Source organism: Dendrobium catenatum, unplaced genomic scaffold (assembly GCF_001605985.2).
Source record: "Dendrobium catenatum unplaced genomic scaffold, ASM160598v2 fragScaff_scaffold_651, whole genome shotgun sequence".
Taxonomy (NCBI): domain Eukaryota; kingdom Viridiplantae; phylum Streptophyta; class Magnoliopsida; order Asparagales; family Orchidaceae; genus Dendrobium; species Dendrobium catenatum.
In genome coordinates, this window is record NW_021319113.1 from 1,065,162 (window position 1) to 1,084,705 (window position 19,544).

Here is a 19,544-nt window from a genome sequence, read left to right on the forward strand (position 1 = left end):
CCGTGAGGCCGAACAGGACTTCTCTGGAGCCCGACCCCTTGCCTAGTCCCGATCTGAGCTTTTTAAAGAGCTCGACTGGTTTGGTTTAGTAAACCAGAGAAAAAAAAAAGAAAAAAAAAAGAAGAGAAAAAAAAACCTTCGACCTTTATTGTCGAACAAAGAAAATTCTAGGAAGCCTTAATTGCTTTCCAATGTCAGAAATTAACTCCTCTTAAAGCGTTGATCAAACTGAGGAGTCAATGGTGCACCAAGGGCGAGGTGACCTTCAAAGCATTCAATCTTCCTATTGTCTAAATGGGAAGAACTACCTGAAGTGGTCTCAATTTGTGAAGACCTACTTAAAGGGAAAGGGAAAATACACTACCTTCTTGGAGGATGACCAAAAGAAGGAGATCCTAAATTTGGGGTATGGGATGAAACAGACTCCATGATTATGTCATGGTTGTGGAATTCCATGACTCCAGTAATTAGCGATACATTTATGTTCCTTTCGACTGCAAATGACATATGGGATGCTGCCAGACAAACCTTCTCCAAAGCTCGTGATGCTGCTCAAATCTTTGAAGTTAAAGTCAAAGTTGGAAGCACGAAGCAGGGGAGTAAGACAGTGATGGAGTATGCCACCATTCTACAAAATCTGTGGCAAGAACTTGATCACTATAGGTGCATTGAAACCAGATGTCCGGAGGATGCTGCGATCCTAAAGAACTTTATTGAAAAAGATAGAGTTTATGATTTTCTTGCAGGACTCAATGCAGAATTTGATCAAGTTAGAGTTCAGATCCTCGGCAAGGAGGAGACACCATCACTCAACGAAACTATTTCTCTCATCCGAGCAGAAGAAAGTCGACGAGGAGTGATGTTAGAACCAAAGGCCGTTGAAAGCTCAGCAATGGTGATGAACAAAGAATCATCATGGAAGGAGAAAGGTAAAGATTCTTCAAAATTCAAAGATAAAGACTCACTTTGGTGCAGCTATTGCAAAAAGTCAAGACACACAAAAGAAACATGCTGGAAGATACATGGAAAACCCCCAAACAAGGAGTGGAATCAAAAGGGTGAAACAAGGAGCACATCACATGCCAACAACACTACAAGTAAGCCAGAAGCACGGTCCAGCCTTGGAGAACTCAATAAAGAAGATATTGACAAATTAAAACAACTCCTGGTATCTCTTGAAAAACCAAATGCTTCTTCTTCACTTGCACTCTCAGGTAAGACACCAATAAGTAAGTGCTTCCAGAAATCATCTAAAGGAATTATGGATAATTGATTCAGGAGCCACAGATCACATGACCCACTCATCTACCCACCTCATAAACTACACTCCTTGCCCAAACAATAAGAAAATCATCACTGCTGATGGTTCTCTTACCACGGTAGCTGGCCAAGGAGACATCATATTATCACCATCCCTCACCCTAAAAAATGTGCTCCACGTACCACAATTATCCACAAATCTAATATCAATACAAAAACTTACCAATGATCATAATTGTCAAGCCTTATTTAACCCTACTTATTGCTTATTTCAGGACCAGAGATCGGGGAAGAAGATTGGACTTGCTAAGGAGAAAGCTGGATTGTACTACCTGGAAGAACCAAACCAATTTAACAATAATTGCTCCATGTTATCCCTAGTAGATAGGAATTCCACTATTTGGCTTCATCATTATAGACTAGGACATCCGTCTTTTGATATCCTAAGACATATGTATCCACAACTGTTTCAGAAAATAGAAACTAAAAATTTTCATTGTGAAACTTGTGAGTTAGCTAAACATAAAAGAACCTCATTCCCAAACAAAAGTGAGAGATGTAACACTCCTTTCTACCTTATTCATAGTGATATATGGGGACCCTCAAAAATCCCCAATATCTCTGGGGCACGCTGGTTTGTGTCTTTCATTGATGATTGCACTAGAGTCTCTTGGATCTATCTCCTTAAAAATAAATCTGATGTTAGCACCATTCTTCCCATCTTTCATTCCATGATCCAAAATCAATTTGGGGTAAAAATACGGAGATTCCGCTCTGATAATGCCAAAGATTATTTCAACCAAACCCTTTTCTCATACTTCCAGAATGAAGGGATCATCCATGAGTCCTCATGTGTTCACACCCCACAACAAAATGGGGTTGCAGAGAGGAAAAATGGTCACCTTCTAGCCACCACTCGAGCCTTCCTATTTCACTACAATACACCCAAATCCTATTGGGGGGAAGCTCTTTTAACTGCAACCTATCTCATAAACCGATTACCTTCAACTGCTTTAGGCCTCAAATCTCCAATGGAGACCTTGTCCTCTTTTTACCCAGAGTTTCGAAACCATCATAATATTGCACCCAAAGTCTTTGGATGCACTGCCTATGTTCATATCCACAGCCATGAGCGAGGAAAATTAGATCCAAGAGCACTCAAATGCATCTTTGTTGGTTATTCAGCAACCCAAAAAGGTTATAAGTGTTATCATCCTCCCACAAGAAAAACCTTTGTTTCTATTGATGTTACCTTTGATGAGAAAAATTCCTACTTCTCAAAAACTCATCTTCAGGGGGAGACTGAACTTGAGGAAGATGAGGAAATTGAACTAGCACCTCTTGACATTCCTCCACCACCTCAAAATAATCCACCTGAAACCCATGAAAGGGAAACAAATGACAACGTTATTAGATTTGGAAAGGTTTACTCCAGACGTACAAGCTCAAGCTGTACTCCAAAGCAGATCCAAGAATCTGAACCATCTCCTGGAAATAAGGTAAGCTCACCACCTCCCTTATACCCTATAAACAACTCTATATCTTTCAACAATTTTTCATCGTCACACCAAAATTTTCTTGTTTCATTAGAAGATATCCGTATTCCTAAAGATGTTTTTGAGGCCTTATCTGATAAAAATTGGAGAAATGCCATGAAAGATGAAATGCAGGCTCTGGAGAAGAACGAAACATGGGAGATCGTCAATCTACCGATAGGGAAAAAATCGGTTGGCTGCAAATGGGTGTTCTCAGTAAAATACAAAGCTGATGGCACACTGGAGAGATATAAGGCAAGACTAGTGGCAAAAGGGTTTACTCAAACGTATGGCATTGACTACCAAGAAACGTTTGCACCTGTGGCCAAGATGAATACTGTCCGAATACTACTCTCACTAGCAGCCAAGTACAATTGGCACCTGGAACAACTGGATGTGAAAAATGCATTCCTACATGGAGACTTAGAAGAAGAGATATTTATGGAAATACCACCAGGCTTTAAAGGGAAATCTGAAGGTAACAAGGTGTGCAAACTGAAAAAGGCTCTATATGGGCTCAAACAATCACCAAGGGCATGGTTCGGAAAATTCTCCAAATTCATGCTCTTGAATGGATATCAACAGAGTCAAGGAGATCATACACTATTCTTCAAACACTCAGACTCAGGGGGAGTCACAATATTATTAGTGTATGTTGATGATATTATTTTGACTGGAAGTAATGAAGAGGAGAAAGCCAGTTTAAGGAAAAATCTGGCTAAGGAATTTGACATCAAAGAACTTGGTAGACTAAAATATTTTCTCGGAATTGAAGTAGCTCACTCCAGCAAAGGAATCTTCATTTCACAACAGAAATACATCAAAGATCTTCTAAAAGAAACAGGTAAACTTGCCTGTAAACCAGCACCAACACCAGTAGAACCTAATCTTAAACTGGGAGAAGCTAAAGAAGATCCAGATGTAGATAAAGGAGCCTACCAGAGACTTGTAGGGAAATTGATCTACCTCTCCCACACTAGACCAGACATAGCATTTGCTGTAAGCATGGTCAGTCAGTTTATGCAGAATCCAAAGCAGATTCACATGCAAGCAGTAGACAGGATATTGCACTACCTTAAAGGGAGACCAGGAAAAGGAATTCTCTTTAAGAGAGATCGCGGAATGATCCTAGAAGTATACACGGATGCTGACTACGCAGGATCACCTGTTGATAGAAGATTTTCTCCGAATGATTGACAAGCTGGGAATGACGGATCCATATTTCCCAGCTTGAGGGGGAGTGTTAAATCTCAACCTTACGATCCCAAAGATATCCACGGATGTGAACAGTAATCCGTGGGAAGACTACATGGATAGCATTAATTCCTCCCATTGATTTAGGAATAATTGTATTCTCATTATTATAAGAGTTATTTGTTTCCTTATCGATACACCTTGTATAGATCAATAAATAGGGAGTAGATTGCTTAATAAAATTCAAGCTTTTCCCTCTCAAATCCTCGTTTTAACAGAAACAATTTCATTTTTTGAGCGCTTTTATCTCCAGTTTATATTTTAAAATTTCCAAGTACGCCTATGAACATTATTTGGTATTAATACATTTCTGGTGAGTCCACTGGCATGTAGGATAATACATTTAAACTAGATGAGAGCAGACTAATATAGAAAAGAAAGTAGAAGAAAAAAAAAACAGTTTCTGAAACCCTGTTTACATAAGAAAAAGTATTCATGCAGAAAACACAACTAACCGTCTCAAAACGTAGAACAAGTACATCTCTCTTTTGTCCAATCCTGTGTGCTCTGGCCTGTGCTTGTAAGTCGACCTGAATTCATAGTAAAAGTAGTCATGCTTAATGACAAAAAATAAACAGCTTAAACAGTAAAAGTTTTTGGAAGGGAGTTGAGAATAAGAATTGCCTGAGGATTCCAATCAGTATCAAAAATTATGACAGTATCAGCAGCTTGGAGATTGACACCAACACCACCAGCTCGAATGCTACCAGAAATATATATGAAGTCAATCAGTTGCTTAATGTAAGTATTTGAGGTTAATCTTGCATAGATGTTTCAAATGTAAATACCTAAGAAGAAATATGAAAGTTTCTGAGCCAGGACGGTTAAACTCATCAATTAGGGCTCCACGATCATTTCCTGAAGTGTGCCCATCCAAACGAAGGTACTTATAGCGTTTCCAAGACAAGTACTCTTCCATAACATCAAGCAATCTGGTCATTGTTGAGAAGAAGAGAACCTACAAAAATAAGAAATACGTGTGCATAGCTTCTGCCGTCAGCCAAACTAAAAGGCAAAAAAAAAGTGTCATTAAAGATCATCTTCAATTACTAGAGAATCTTTACATCCACAGCATCAGAAAGTTTTCAAGGTCAATTCAGTGTTAAATTTTTTAATGTATTTTATGCTTTCATGAAAAGGAAAACATATGATTCACATATACGGACACTGCAAAATGGATATGACACGACACAAACATGGAACACGTCAATTATTGAAAATATAGGACATGGACACTAGTTAGATATGATATTATAATTTTTATATTTTAAAAATAACATATAAAATTGAATAAATATAATATTAAAAAAATTTAGAAATAATAAGTTATTTAACTAGAATTTATGCTTAAAATGATCAATATTAGAATGTCGAGAGTCGGGCGTCGATGCCGAGTATCTGACATAAAAAGAGGAGATGACAATGTTGTCGAGAGTTGGGCATTGATGTTATGTAGTAAGTATCAGACGTCGATGTCAAGAGAGCGTCTGTCGTCGATGTTGAGAGGGCATTAGTCATCGATGTTAAGACGACGTCAGATAAAGATAAGTTGTCAAGTTGTGGGTTTAGAAGTTGCAAGTGTTGAGTATTAATGTCAAGACCGTGCCTGACTTTGATGTTGAGATGATTTTGAAATATCGATGTTATAACGACGTCAGACATAGATGTTGAGATGACATCGGACTTGTTTTGAAGCCAAAATCATGACTAGTCAAGCTTAAAATAAGGTTTAGTATGTTAATCTAAATGTTTTCCTACTTTATACTGTTTTGGAAAAATGTTCATTTCCTTACATATTGTATACATATTATAATAGGAATAACCGAATAATTATGAAAGCATGTAATAAAACAAGTATGACTTATGAACATAAAAAGTTTAGTGAATATCAATTTAAAATAAAATTTGACTATGAAGGATGTATGACTTATAAGAGTAGGTGAGATAAAAGGATTCTCATACATGAGATTACATTGTAAGTGAGGCAAAAGGGACCGCAAAAAATATGATACATGCATAGCAGGTGTGGCAAAAGGGAACCCTGAAGAGGCATCTTTAGAATCACTAATTTCATCATCAAATTTATGAAAATCATCAAGATCATTAATTTTATAATATCTTCCATCCACATTTATATGTAAGTTCCTACCAGGACACTTGCTAACATAATGTCCAACTTGATAACACACTTAAAACATGCCTTTGTAGAGATTTTAGATCTAGATGCAGTTGATTTTTCTTTGATAATATATCATTATTGACTATGATGTTACTAGGTGCAACAAACTGAACTTAATTACTAGTTCGACAAAATGATGCACTCTATGAATATGAAGTAACCTCTTAGACAGATAATTTTAGCATTTCTTCAATTATTTGCAAGTGAAAAATATGCTTGAGTGATGGAATTCCATAAGATATCTCTCTTGATGTTAGCTCTCAAACCAAACCTAAGCATAAAGAGTTCTTTAAATTTGTTAATGTATTCAGTCATAATCTTACTGCTTTGTTTTAATGAATTAAACTTGTCAAGTGCTACCTCGCAGTATGACAAAGGCAAACATTTTTCTTTTAAAATGTCTTTATTTTTGAAAAAGTTGTTGCAGGCTTCCTTCCCAATCTCTTTTTGTCTCTCCATGCTCATCCAATAATTTATGTTTGGGCTACTTTTATAAATCTTATTTGAAATTCATCTGACATAATTTTTCAATTTAAAAAAAAAAATCCATGTCTAGCAACCAATCAGTAAACACTTTAGAATCAATTTTACCATCTTGGGTAAACTATAACTTCTCTTATTATGCCACCATCTACGTCAAAAAGTTGACGTCTATAAAATCCAAAAATATCATTGTTCAAGATCATGCATTGTATATAGAGATAATTTCCATCTCCTATCAAAATAACACTCAAATGAATAGGATTATCAATGTGATAAGAACCCACTTCTAATTCACATACATGAACTTGATTGGCTTCCAAATTATCAAATTTTTTTTTAAATAGATTAATGTCATCATATAATTTCCATATATATATAATTTCCATAAGCATGATACCAAGTTTTCTAACAAAATGATTTTAATCTCCTATCAAAATTAACATTCAAATGAATTGATCATCACTATGATTGGAATTCACTTCAAATTCACGTGCATGAATGTTAGACCGGAATCGGCCCAAGGAGGGCCGGCTAAACAAGCTCTAGGGCTGGCTTACTCTAGATGGCCAAGCCAACCGCTGGTCCCCTTGTGGGGCCCATTGCTTGAAGAGGAAGGATTGTTTTAGGTATGATTTGATTTAGGGAGGGGTACTTTAGTAATTGGGATCATATTTGTATGCTTTAAATATATGAGATTATTTAGGGTTAGGGTTATCTAGATATTTGCTGAATTTTGGAGAGTTCCTAAGGTTCAATTGGGCTCTAGTCGCGGCTAGAGATTGGGAGAGATGGATCCTCATCTCCAATTGTGGATCCATTGAATCTTGTTCGTTTCCTTTCATCTTTTATCAATAAAAAGGTTTATTTTTTGTTATTTCTTCTAAATTCTTCTCCTATCTATTTTTGCAAGTGCTGATTTCAAATGCAGCAAGAGAAATTCTTATGCCTACAAGCGTTTCCTATCAATGAATGATTGGCTTCCAGATTAAAAATTCTTGTTTTAAACAAATTAGTGTCATCATAGATTTGGTTTTGCTTATTGAGCAGTTTAGCCAATCGAGTTTACAAAATTTTTAATGGTCACTCTCTTTTACAATATGTTAAGTTACCTTAATTAATAGCCCTAGTTCTATGTGACATTTTAAAACAACATAATCCTCTAATAAATTAAAAAATAATTAATAAAAAAAACATAATCCTTTAATAAAAATTTGATGTAGGATGACTCAAAGTTAGGTCTACTAATGTGAGTAATATGATGTATTGTATACTTCATGCAAAGAAGAGTAGAGAATTATCAACACACTAGTTATCAATTACACTAACTTTCTTTAAACGAAAATGGGTAATAGTAGAGTTTAAGCCTAATTAATAATAAATTTCTTGTAAATACTAAAGAATTTTAACAAGAATTTGAAAACAAACAAAATTACCAAGCAAATGAATTACCTATCAAAAAATTAGAATTTGACATAGTGTTTTTTATCAAAATCAAGGGCACTAAAATCAGGGGCACTAAACTATTTAATAAAAATTATGTAGCAGATATAGGCAGAATAAAACAACCGAAGAAAATTAAGCCTCATGTTAATACAAGAAGATGACTTCACCTGAAATCAAGTAATAACATTTGCACCACACTCAAAAGAATCTGACATACAACTTGTGAGGAATAGGATAATTTTTATTTAAACCAAAAGTTCATATTACATGCTCAGATGTAATATTAATAATCATTAAAATATTACCCAAAAGTCAAAATTTGAAAGGGTGATTACTATTTAACTAGTAAATAACATACACATTTATTCTTCCATAACCTAAATCACTTGCACTTTTTATTATATTAAATATTCTATTAAATAATATTTCAAAATCATTCTTTGAATCATACATATATATATATATATATATATATATATATATGTCTTCCTTCTACAAGACAGTAGATTATATTGACTGCAGCCCAAAAAGTAAGATCACATGGAGAATCTTGGAATAGCAGTGTGAAACTCAGAGTCACGTAGATAAGCTTCAAAAGAGTCTCTCAATGTATGCTACAGCAATAAAGAAACGCAATTCCAGTGGCCCCACGCAAATCGCAGGAATAAACCATTCCACTGATCCAAAAGCAAGTCCCATCATCCTCTACAGCAACCAACAATCATGAATCCCCATTATCCATAGTGAAAAAATTGAATGCCGCAAACCCTACATTGCTAGGATAGCAGGAAAAGTTTTTTTATTTTTTTTTTGTGCCACAGGTGAACACCCGCAATTCATGCTAAAGTGGATCAGCCACAATTCATGCCACAGCAGAGAATAAACACAACCAGGGCTCAATGCCACATGGCCCACATTGCAAGCAATTGAGGCCCATCACAACAAATTCCATTTTCGTGCTAGCAGAGAACCAAGCATCTATAATACATTTGAAGCCCAATAAACACAACAGGAAACCATCCAAAGCAAACTATAGGCTGAAATCACAACAACAAAAATAGAGAACTGGGTGGTAGAATCAAACCCAACCAACATAGTGCACAGAACCAAATTAAAGGGAAAAAAAATCAAAACATTAAAGAGCATAATCCGTTCTTAGCCATCATCACTGCAATATCCTCTAAAAAGAAAAACAAATAAAATGAACAAATTAATAAAAACAAATAAACTTTGCTAAGAACAGTACTTGATGCAATGCTTCCAATCGCAATAAACATGAAGTTTGCAATATATATATATATATATATATACCATTCATCAAAGCCAGGCTTTGCTGGACATCTAGATCAGCAAAACTATAGATCTAACACAAGCAACTTTTGGTTTGTTTGCGCTTTATTTTGCCCTAATTTTGCACAAACGGCATGCATAAATGATATGCTAGTATCCAGCATGGATTAAACAAACACTAACCACAATAATGAAGTAACAATCAACTGAACTGTAAGATAACAATTAATTTGGACACTCATTATTTAAAAAAAAAATACTTACCCAAACATTTTATAGTCATCATTCATCAAAAACCAAAAAGTCAAATATGATTTTGCATACCCTATGATCAGTTGCCTTCAGCTTGGGCAGCAAACGGTCCAACATTTCCATCTTACCACAAAGTCTCACAACAGGGGGAAGATAATGTTTGGGTAATAAAGCATCAATCTGCAGAAGTTAATATAAATGAATCCCATGTAAGAAAAAAGTGAGATTCAAAGTAAAAATAGGGAAAAACAGCAATAATAAGTCCTCATGCATGCCTCCTCAGAATTAATTTGACTGAGATAAGGATGATTGCATATATTACGCATCTCCATGACAGTGTTGTGCACCGAGCGACCCTGATTTTTTATCAGCATGTCAGAATCATCTCATGATTTCAAAGAAGAACCAGAAAATATGTCATACAAGAAAGAAAATTGAAACCTTTGCATTCCCTATTGAACCAAGATTTTCTTCCACCCTCTTCATTAGAAGCTTTTGATATGCCGAAGCCTCGCATCGTATAAGTCTCTCAATTTTTTCTGGCAACTCATTCTCAACCTATCAAATAAAATTCATGTACAAAAAAGGGATCAAGTTATCAGTAGAACTGATGTACTCTAAAGTTCCAAAAATTAAGCAGAATCGACAAATCAATAAAAAAAAAAGCAATAAACTATCCTTCCAATATCCAGCTTTCTTTTATCCATTTAAATGAGCAAACCAAAAAAGGAAAGAAAGAACAATACAGGAATGTAGAAGGATTCCTAACATGAACTGCACTCTACTAAGATTTAAAGATCCATCGTCCTGCTTTACAAGGCTTTACATGTCCCAAGTAAGGAACAGTATGGGACTGGAATATATGTGATTGATAGAACTAAATGTGCACAGTGTGTGGAATTCCATGATTAAAAAGTGGGTAATTGAATGTGACAAATAACATAAAATGAAGATGCCAATGACAACAATTTACATAATCCCACCAACCAAAGAACAAACCGTTGTGCACCCACTCACAATCCATAGAGACTAAAAAGTTTGACCCACTCTTGTCTCAATTCAAGTGTAAAGTTTCTGAGTCAAGCGGAAATTAAGTGAGCTAGCCTTAACTTTGAGTTGAATTCAATATAGTTTTGCATTCGCATAAAGCATAATGTAATAATTATAATCTTGAAAAAATTATCAAAAATTCAAATAGATATATAATATTATTATTATAAAAGAGACTAGCGATTCTTCTCATATTGAATTCTAGCCTTCATTTTACTCTTAAATGAAAACATAACCTTCTCATATTCTCACATTTTAAAAATTAATTCTAATAATATTGATTGTCATTTCATTAGACTGATAAAATAAATTAACACCAATTTTATGAAATTGGGACGCATACACTTCCTCTAACACATTGGTATATGTAAGACCTGTGCTTCGTCTTCTTCGGACATAACTCTCCGATGATTGAGCTGCAATTTTTATTTTGCTCTCATTTGCCTTCATTCTTCTCTACCATTCTTCTCCCTCCCTCCGCCTAAATTTATTATATGCCATCACAATAATCTCATTAAATAAACAAAAAATTACCAAGTCTGTGAAATTGCAACTCCTACACTTCCTCTAAGATAAGTTTTATGAAATGTCATGCTGCCTTCTTTCATCACAAGTTCCGACATTTGAAGACGTACTTCTGAGTAGCTTTTACTTATTCAATTCATCTCAATCTCACACATAACTAGACGTTCTTTTCCCTCCCCCCCCAACCGATGCCAACCGACGTAGCCTTCAACGCCATACTTGCACAAGCTGCATGAAATACCCGACCACAGCAACTCCCTTCAGATCAGCGTTCACTTTAAATCCACCAAGAAGCTTATCAACTTCATCACCACCATGCCTCCTTACATTAGTATCAAAGCCGATGTCTTCACCATGTCATTTGTAACATGCTTTAAATTCAGAAGAAACTTTGAAATAAGCAGCACTTAGGAGTTCAAGATCACATCCTAATCGATGTCCACGGGATAGGGGATCAGTAAGTACATTTGATCACGATAAATCTGAAGAAAAATTATATCTAATGTAAGTCTTTATTTCTCTATTTTCTTACAAATCTCTACTGCTTCTACAAACACGACATTATATTTTGTATAAAATTTCTCCCTTAAATTTAATCAAACACACTCCTTACAAATCCAATGCCTTTAGTTTTGGCATTCTAGTACAATGAGAAATGCTTCCCATGGTACTATAGGTGTCTGATGAAATGTCTAAGAAAGATCAAATCCATCTATTTCCTTTAACATTGTTAAAATTGGTGGTATGTAAGGTGTCAAAAAATTTAAGATCATTTGAACGCCAATTGGATACATCAAAATTTACACAATTGATGGCTCTATCTGCATCAAAAGATGACTGTGAATTCAAATGGCTTGAACTTAAATAAATGGGTTCGTAACAATATATTTGATGTATTGGATAATTTAGATAGGTAAACCTAGATTTTTAAAAGGACAACTATTGTCAAATAATCATTCTTAAATTTTTCATATGCTTGATGAATTTTTAAATCAATAAGAATAATAATGAACCTTTATCCACAATAAAATTCTTATGTTGTAGATCAAAATCAGTAATAAGATGATATGATCTTGAGTTTGAAGGCCTATATAAAGCATTAGATTCAAAAAATAAACTGAAAAGAAGAACTGTCATTCTCCTGCTATGAGAAAAGTCCATTATATATATATATATATATATAAAGAGAGAGGGTGTGTGTCTCATCTTAAGTAAAACAAGAGGTTTTTTTTTTTTTTTTTTGCTTTATAAAGAGAGAGGGTGGGTGTCTCATCTTAAGTAAAACAAGAGGTTTTTTTTTTTTTTTTTGCTTACATTTAAATTTTTTATCATTCATATGTTAAAATTAAACTCAAAATTATTAATTTTGCATGTAAGAAATAACTAGGAACAAACTATTAAAATTGTTATTTAGTTAAAAATCAAGCATAAGAAAATAATGAATGATGTAAATTTGATACAACATCAACAAAAAGAAGCCTTTATCCCACTCCATGGGGTCAGCTTTCGCCATTGTATCCTATTAAGGGCCAAGTTATCATTTAAATCTAATAAAAAAAGATATTTTTAATATTTTCTAACCAAGCCTTTTTAGGTCTACCTCAACTTTTCTTAACATAGGCCGAATCTAATACATCTACTACTAACAAGGTCATCGGAAGGCCGACATTTTATGAGACCAAACCATCTAAAGTGACCCTCTAATCTTATTTGACATCGGGTCTACTCCTACCATTTCATGTATATACTTGTTTCGTATTCTATCTTTAAGTGTAAAAGCCACTAATCCACCTGACCATCCTCATCTTTGCAACACTTAACTTAATTTTGTGCTTCTCTTTTAATGGTCAACATATTATGCCATAAAAGCATTGCAGGTCTCTAACAAGCAATCATTAAATTCACCACATGAGTAGATCAGATACCTAACCTCCTGTCACACCCCATTTTGACCTCCACTACAGTCAACTTGGAGTGTAACAGAGAAAAAGAATTAGAATAGACATATCTCTCACTAACACCCATCCTCAAATACTTTTATAAGGATCAAGTTAGTATGAAACAGCGTATCAAGAGTATTTTAACCCATCAAGTTTTTCAAGTCCTAAGATTCTATCCAAATAATTCAATTTTAGAAGCATATTTAAACATATGGAATGAAATACAGATCTTACTAAACTTTCAAATAACATTTACATACCCTAAATTTTGTACATAATCCTAACCTCTATGTACACCCAAAATATATGAATACAAAAGTGTAGTCAAACTCTTACCTAGCATCCCACTGGCTCCTTCCACTTTCTTGCAGTGCAACTCCTACTAATGAGCTAGAGCTCAATGAAATACAATAATGCATAAGCATAGTATAAGAAATAAGAAACATGTATGCAGTGAAATAATATGGGGGTTCTATAATAATCATAAGTTGTACAAGACATCAATATGTATATATAACCTTCCACATTTTCAATTATGTTTACAGTTCAATACTTTAAGTAAGTCATATGATGACTATAGACTTTTGCACACATACACGCTCTAATTCAAGGTTGGGCCTATATTTCCAACTTTTACAATTAGAGGGCAGCTCTCTCATTCAAGGGTCAGAATTCCCAACTTTTAGAAGTGCGAGAATGTAGGGGGTACCTTTTATAGAACCTCCCAAAGTCTTACATCGTCAAGTCTCTCCTTTACTTGTGCGGGTCTATCCCCTATATATTATTTATCTCATTTACATTTAATTTTCACCCAAGCCTGAGCATCTACTCCTTCAAAAACTAACATTTTTAATTTTCTTGATCTTTCATCCATACCCTAATGTTTTCTCCCTCCATTGATTCCTCCTGTGTAGTGGTGGTGTGCTTCTCTCCCTTCTTCCCTTGGCAGATTTGGACCCCATGACTCAGCCCAACCATTGTCTTCTCCGGTCCACCTTCCCTAATGCCTGGGTGGTCTCCAAAAGGGTTCAGCCTCCCCACTTCTTGTTGCCCTTTCTTCGGAACACATTAATACACCTCCCATCGAAACCCCCAAGGTGGTCCTTGAGGGAAAACACTCTCTCCTTCATCCTCGTTCTCCTAAATTTCCTTTCCCTTCGGTTCAACCCAAGGAGTCACTGATGAAGCCTTCGACTGCATCTTAATCTTCTTCATCATATCCTCCAATTACTCAAAGCGATTCTCAATGGAAGAGAGCCATCCTTCCACATCCGAATATTTTTCCTTTGTGTCGGCCCTGAGTTTTGCCATATCACCTTCTAATGCATCAATCTTCTTTGCTCACATTCACGGATCTAGGTTCCAAACTACGAAAAGTAACAAAAAATCAACGAATTTGATCTTCAAATAGTGCAAATTAGCAAGACAAGAAGAAAAACGCAGCAAAGATCAGGGATGAGGACTTATATTTTAGCCCATGACACTACTCTGATACCAATTCGATATGCCTCCAATGTAAAAATAACAAACAATCACTAGGAAAACGGCAGGAATGCCCAAACGGTGGCTGATTTTGTATTATTTCTTTAATGTGAAAGCAAGATACATGTGAAGTACAATTAGAGAGGTAGACCGGCTCTCCCACAAGACCTAAGCTCTCCCACAAGACCTAGACGTTGCTAGGAACTCTCCAAAAAAAAACTACAAAAAAACGAAAAACATATATAATGAAAATAACCCCAAGAATCAACCCTAAATAAGCACTCCTAAGTCTCCCCAAAACATCCTTCTTTCTTTATTAATTTCTCTCTCCTATTTGAATTTAATTAGGAAATCATTACCTAATTAATTACCTCCTTATTTCCCCTCATAACATAATGCATTATTGTTTTGTTGGGCCCCACAAGGGGGGCCAAAATCTCCCTAGCTCCAGGTTCCACCCCCTCCTGCTAGACTGGCCGGTCTAGTCCTCCTACTGTCGTATCAGCTCGCTTCAGTTTAAGATGATCGTAAATTAGAAATGAACAAGATTGTTTGAGATCAAATCATTTAAAACCCAACTTTACACTAGTCTTTGTGAGGTGTGGGAGAAACAAACGTGTCCAGACTCTCCTAGATACCCTGCAAACTAATCAACATGCCATTCATATTTCCCTATATCTCCATGTTGTTTAGTTAGTGGTTGGAAAAGGGTAGGTAAAACTTGAAATTGAGGTTGGGATAACTTGAGGCCTGTTTGAAACATTTTTTTTCTGTTTATTTACTTATTTATTTATTTTTTAACTTGTTTGTGTTTCTTTAACTGCTTTGATTTTTGTTTTTAAAAACAAATCAAGTTTTTTTCAAAAAATACTTTCAGATAATTTTGGGTGTTTTCTTTCTGTTAATGAAAACCACTTCAACCAACCATCTGGATGCCACAACTAGTCACGGGCCACCTCCACCACTGCCCACCTCGCCATATAAATCGACTTATGTAATATTCAATAAAAATAAAAATAATACATATTTATAATACCAAACATTAAAATCTATTGCTAAAAGGGCCTATTTATTAAAATCTACTGCTAAAAGGCTAGGAAATTTATTACCCAATTGGTAAGTATCCAATTACATGGAAAAATATTATTTTGCAAACCGAACAGCAGGCCAACATAAAACAATAAATTACAAAGAGAAAATACAACTGGCACGCATAAAATAAATCAGCAGCAGTTAAAGTCAAATGGATTGACAAAGTATAATTTAGAAATGAAAACTGATGTGAATAACATAATAATATACAAATGAACATATAAGAACTAAACCATGAATATAGCAAGTTAAACATCAAAAGGAAGACCACAGCGGGTCTATGTGATAACCTTTAAAGCAGGTGAAAGATATCGGCACAAACAACAAATTAACAAGCATACCTTGTGCTTTAGCCTTCGAAGAACAAAAGGTCTGAGAACTTGATGAAGACGGTTTATAATCAAAAGATTCTCTTCCTCAGTAAGTAATGCCTATACCATCATCAATCATAAAAAATGTGAAATGACACTATGATGGCATATGAAACTGAATGAAGGAAAAAATAATAAAGATGATAAACACTCTCACCTCATCAGGTGAGGCATCTACATTGCCCTCAAATGGTTTATTAAACCACTGAGAGAAATCCTCAGATGAATTGAAAATATTTGGCAACAAGAAATTCAGGAGGGCCCATAATTCATCCAAATTGTTCTGCATAACCGAGTGACCGAAAGTAATTTGAGAATAATTGAATAGTAAACTACAATGTGTAATCATAGACAAAGATGACAGATATAATACTAATTGAAGCAAACTAGAGCAAGTTGATTGCACATAAAGATACAGAAGGGAAAAAATAAGCCCAAATGCAGCATTACTCAATATGAATTTAATAAAAAAATTGATGTTATTGCACGTGTGCACATGGCATACAAAAACGTATGCAATACATACTTGAAGAGGCGTTCCAGTTAAAAGCAGTCGATGGGTGCTTGAATAATGCTTCAAATCAGCATTGAGTTTGCAAGATGCATTCTTTATTCTATGACCTTCATCGATAATAATATAATGCCATTGAACTTTACTTAGCTTCGGCTTATCATGCTTATTCATTAAGTACTCATACGTAGTGAGAAGAACATTGAATTTTCGATGAACAATCCTTTCCCTGCAGAGAGAGAAATTATCAATTGCCTTCCCCCAAAAACTAAATAAATAAATAACACGTGATAATTGTGGGCTGTTCAACAAGTACTTGTATAGTTTGCGTCTCTCCTCAGGAGAACCAGAATAAGAAATGGCATTTATACTAGGGGCCCAATTACAAATTTCAGATGCCCATCCAGGAAGAACTGAAGATGGCACAACCACCAAAAATGGACCTCTATCATTTTTCTTCTCCATAAGGTAGCATATTAAAGCAATAACCTGCAGAAAATAAAGGTCCTCAGCTCCATCGAACAACAACACTAAAAAAAAACATAAATAACAGCTTTAACTTATAAAAAACTGAATAAGGGAGGAATAATATTGCAGAAAACCATACTTGAACAGTTTTGCCAAGACCCATCTCATCAGCAAGAATACCATTCAAATGATTATTATACAATGAAACTAACCATCGCAAACCATTCATCTGGTACCTAGGACCATGTAGAAATTATACAGCTCATCAGATTTCTTACCACGGCATAAACTACATTCAATATATTGCTATGAAGAAAGCAAGGAAATAGCAATTAAAGGAAAGGTAAAAGTTTGAACATTGAGAAAACATTACTTACTCACGCAACTTTCCACCTACAAGAGAAGACGGTTGCTCATTTATGCTCTCTTTTATGCTGGTAACATATAAAGCAAATCAAATTTACATAGAGAATTTTGTTACATAACAAATGCGGTCAGTCAATAACTCAAATACAATAATTTGAAATTCTGTTGCCAAGTAAATCAATCAATTATGATGGAGTAATCAGAAAACAAAAACAATATCAAGCCTTTATCCCATTATGTGGGGTCGGCTGCATGAATCATTATTCTCCATTGTGTGTTGTTAAGAGCCAAATTCTCATTTAAAGGAGAAAAAAAATACCTGTGGGCCAACATGTAGTACTTCTCATTGCTTTCCAGGTAATGCTGAAACAAGGATAACACGAAAATACAAAATATGGAATTGACTAGCCTGGGTATCATTCAAAAAGTAAAAGTTTAAGAAAATAATCATCAGCTCGATATTTACCTGAGCTTGATCACTTTCATCCTCATTATCAATTGCAGCAATCTCCTTCTCATCCACATCAGCTGGCCGGCAATCCTCCACTTCCATTTCAAACCTTCTAGACATACCCTTGGCCTCCTTTAACCTTGAGCCCAACTTCTGAAGATATTTTTCAGTCTCTTTAAGGAGTTGCCTAACACGATCAGACTTAGCATCCTGCATAGCCACTAAATAATCAAGACTCGGAAGATTCATGTGAAAAGGAAGATAAAAGGCGGAAATAAAGAACCCATTAGGACCTGAACCATTCTTAAATATCCCTCCACGTCATTGTTTTTCAAAAGATTGATCTTTTCACGCTGGATTCTGTCAATCTTTTCACGATATATACGCTCCTTTCTCTTGTGGAACTCCTTTACATATTTATTAAAACCTTTCCATCGCTCCCGCTTGACCTTAAAATAATCCTCCAGCTTTTCCCTGTAATCCATTACTAGTCATGAAATTGCACTATATTCAAGAAAAAACTTACATAACACATACAGAATCTTAGCAAAATTAACAAACTAATACTGCAGTTTGAAATTAAAATAGAACTTAGCATAGTATATTAAAGCAATAAACTAATATCAAAGCACAATTAAAAATTAGAATATAAACTATTGAATACAAATCTCTACCTATGAGCTTCAATTTCAGCAAAGAACTCTTTTTGTCTCTCCCGAATACGCTTCAGCCTTTCTTCCTTCATCTTCTGTTCAAATTTCTCAAGTTGCTTCACTCGTCTACCATGTCTATGTTTTTTGATTGATTTCAAACGATCCATATCGGATGCAATAGGTTTGAAAAAATCATCAAGAAATTCGCTGCTAATAGAAAACAAAGAATAAGGAATGCAGTTCTGAAAATGTAAAACCTATATGCAACTAAGAATTTAAACCTCTTAGATTCAAAATAGCTAGGAATATATAAAGTTGAGTACAGAAAACACCAAGGAAGCTTAATATTCAATTTTTCAAAAATAAGCACCTCCGCAACCGCCGCTGAAGTTTAAGAAGCTGGAGTTTTTTTAACTCAATGACACTTTTTGTCTTGGCAGATATATCTTCAGACGAATTTACATTTTCCTGACGAGAAAAAAAAAAGTTCAGGACATTTGCAAGAGAATAATAATAAAAGCCCTAATCACAGTATATCATGCATGCACTGAAATGATTCGACATTTCTGGAAGATAAGAAAAAGCGTAGGATGCAAATCAAAAGTAGTCCAATTAACATAAGAACTATCATCAATGGCAATATATCGAAAAAAATGTAAGGGAAAATGTTAGTTATAGTATATTCAATGGAATCTACTAAAATATATGGCTTAGAAATAATGAAAACTGGTTAGAAGAGTCAATTTATCTAACACCATATAGCATTTATGCAACAAACTATAGACATCACAATGATGAAATTGGGACCTTGTGTTTGTGTAAGATTTTGAAATGTGTGTATTCTCGGAATATTAAATTTTAATATATTTTCTTCATTGATATGCCTCACTCATACATCAAATTTCAATTCATTTAAAAACTTAATGAAAAGATTAAACT

The 19,544-nt window shown here is 34.8% G+C and overlaps 1 protein-coding gene across 2 annotated transcripts in view; it reads right to left on the minus strand.

Moving 5' to 3' along the window:
* The window catches only part of LOC110115531, a 50,690-nt gene that overhangs the window by 14,932 nt on the left and 16,214 nt on the right, over positions 1-19,544 (minus strand). The window contains exons 8-24 of one of the 2 annotated variants that reach the window (XM_020848795.2): positions 18,976-19,073; positions 18,627-18,812; positions 18,246-18,426; positions 17,968-18,162; positions 17,821-17,864; positions 17,513-17,569; positions 17,275-17,371; positions 16,984-17,156; positions 16,683-16,896; positions 16,314-16,439; positions 16,127-16,216; positions 10,138-10,254; positions 9,972-10,052; positions 9,769-9,876; positions 4,838-5,007; positions 4,674-4,752; positions 4,505-4,579 (exon numbers count right to left, since the gene is read on the minus strand). In XM_020848795.2, coding sequence (XP_020704454.1) covers positions 4,505-4,579; positions 4,674-4,752; positions 4,838-5,007; positions 9,769-9,876; positions 9,972-10,052; positions 10,138-10,254; positions 16,127-16,216; positions 16,314-16,439; positions 16,683-16,896; positions 16,984-17,156; positions 17,275-17,371; positions 17,513-17,569; positions 17,821-17,864; positions 17,968-18,162; positions 18,246-18,426; positions 18,627-18,812; positions 18,976-19,073 — 2,091 coding nt within the window. Of the gene's footprint in view, positions 1-4,504; positions 4,580-4,673; positions 4,753-4,837; positions 5,008-9,768; positions 9,877-9,971; positions 10,053-10,137; positions 10,255-16,126; positions 16,217-16,313; positions 16,440-16,682; positions 16,897-16,983; positions 17,157-17,274; positions 17,372-17,512; positions 17,570-17,820; positions 17,865-17,967; positions 18,163-18,245; positions 18,427-18,626; positions 18,816-18,975; positions 19,074-19,544 lie in introns of both variants that reach the window. The other variant, XM_020848794.2, reaches the window with a different exon arrangement.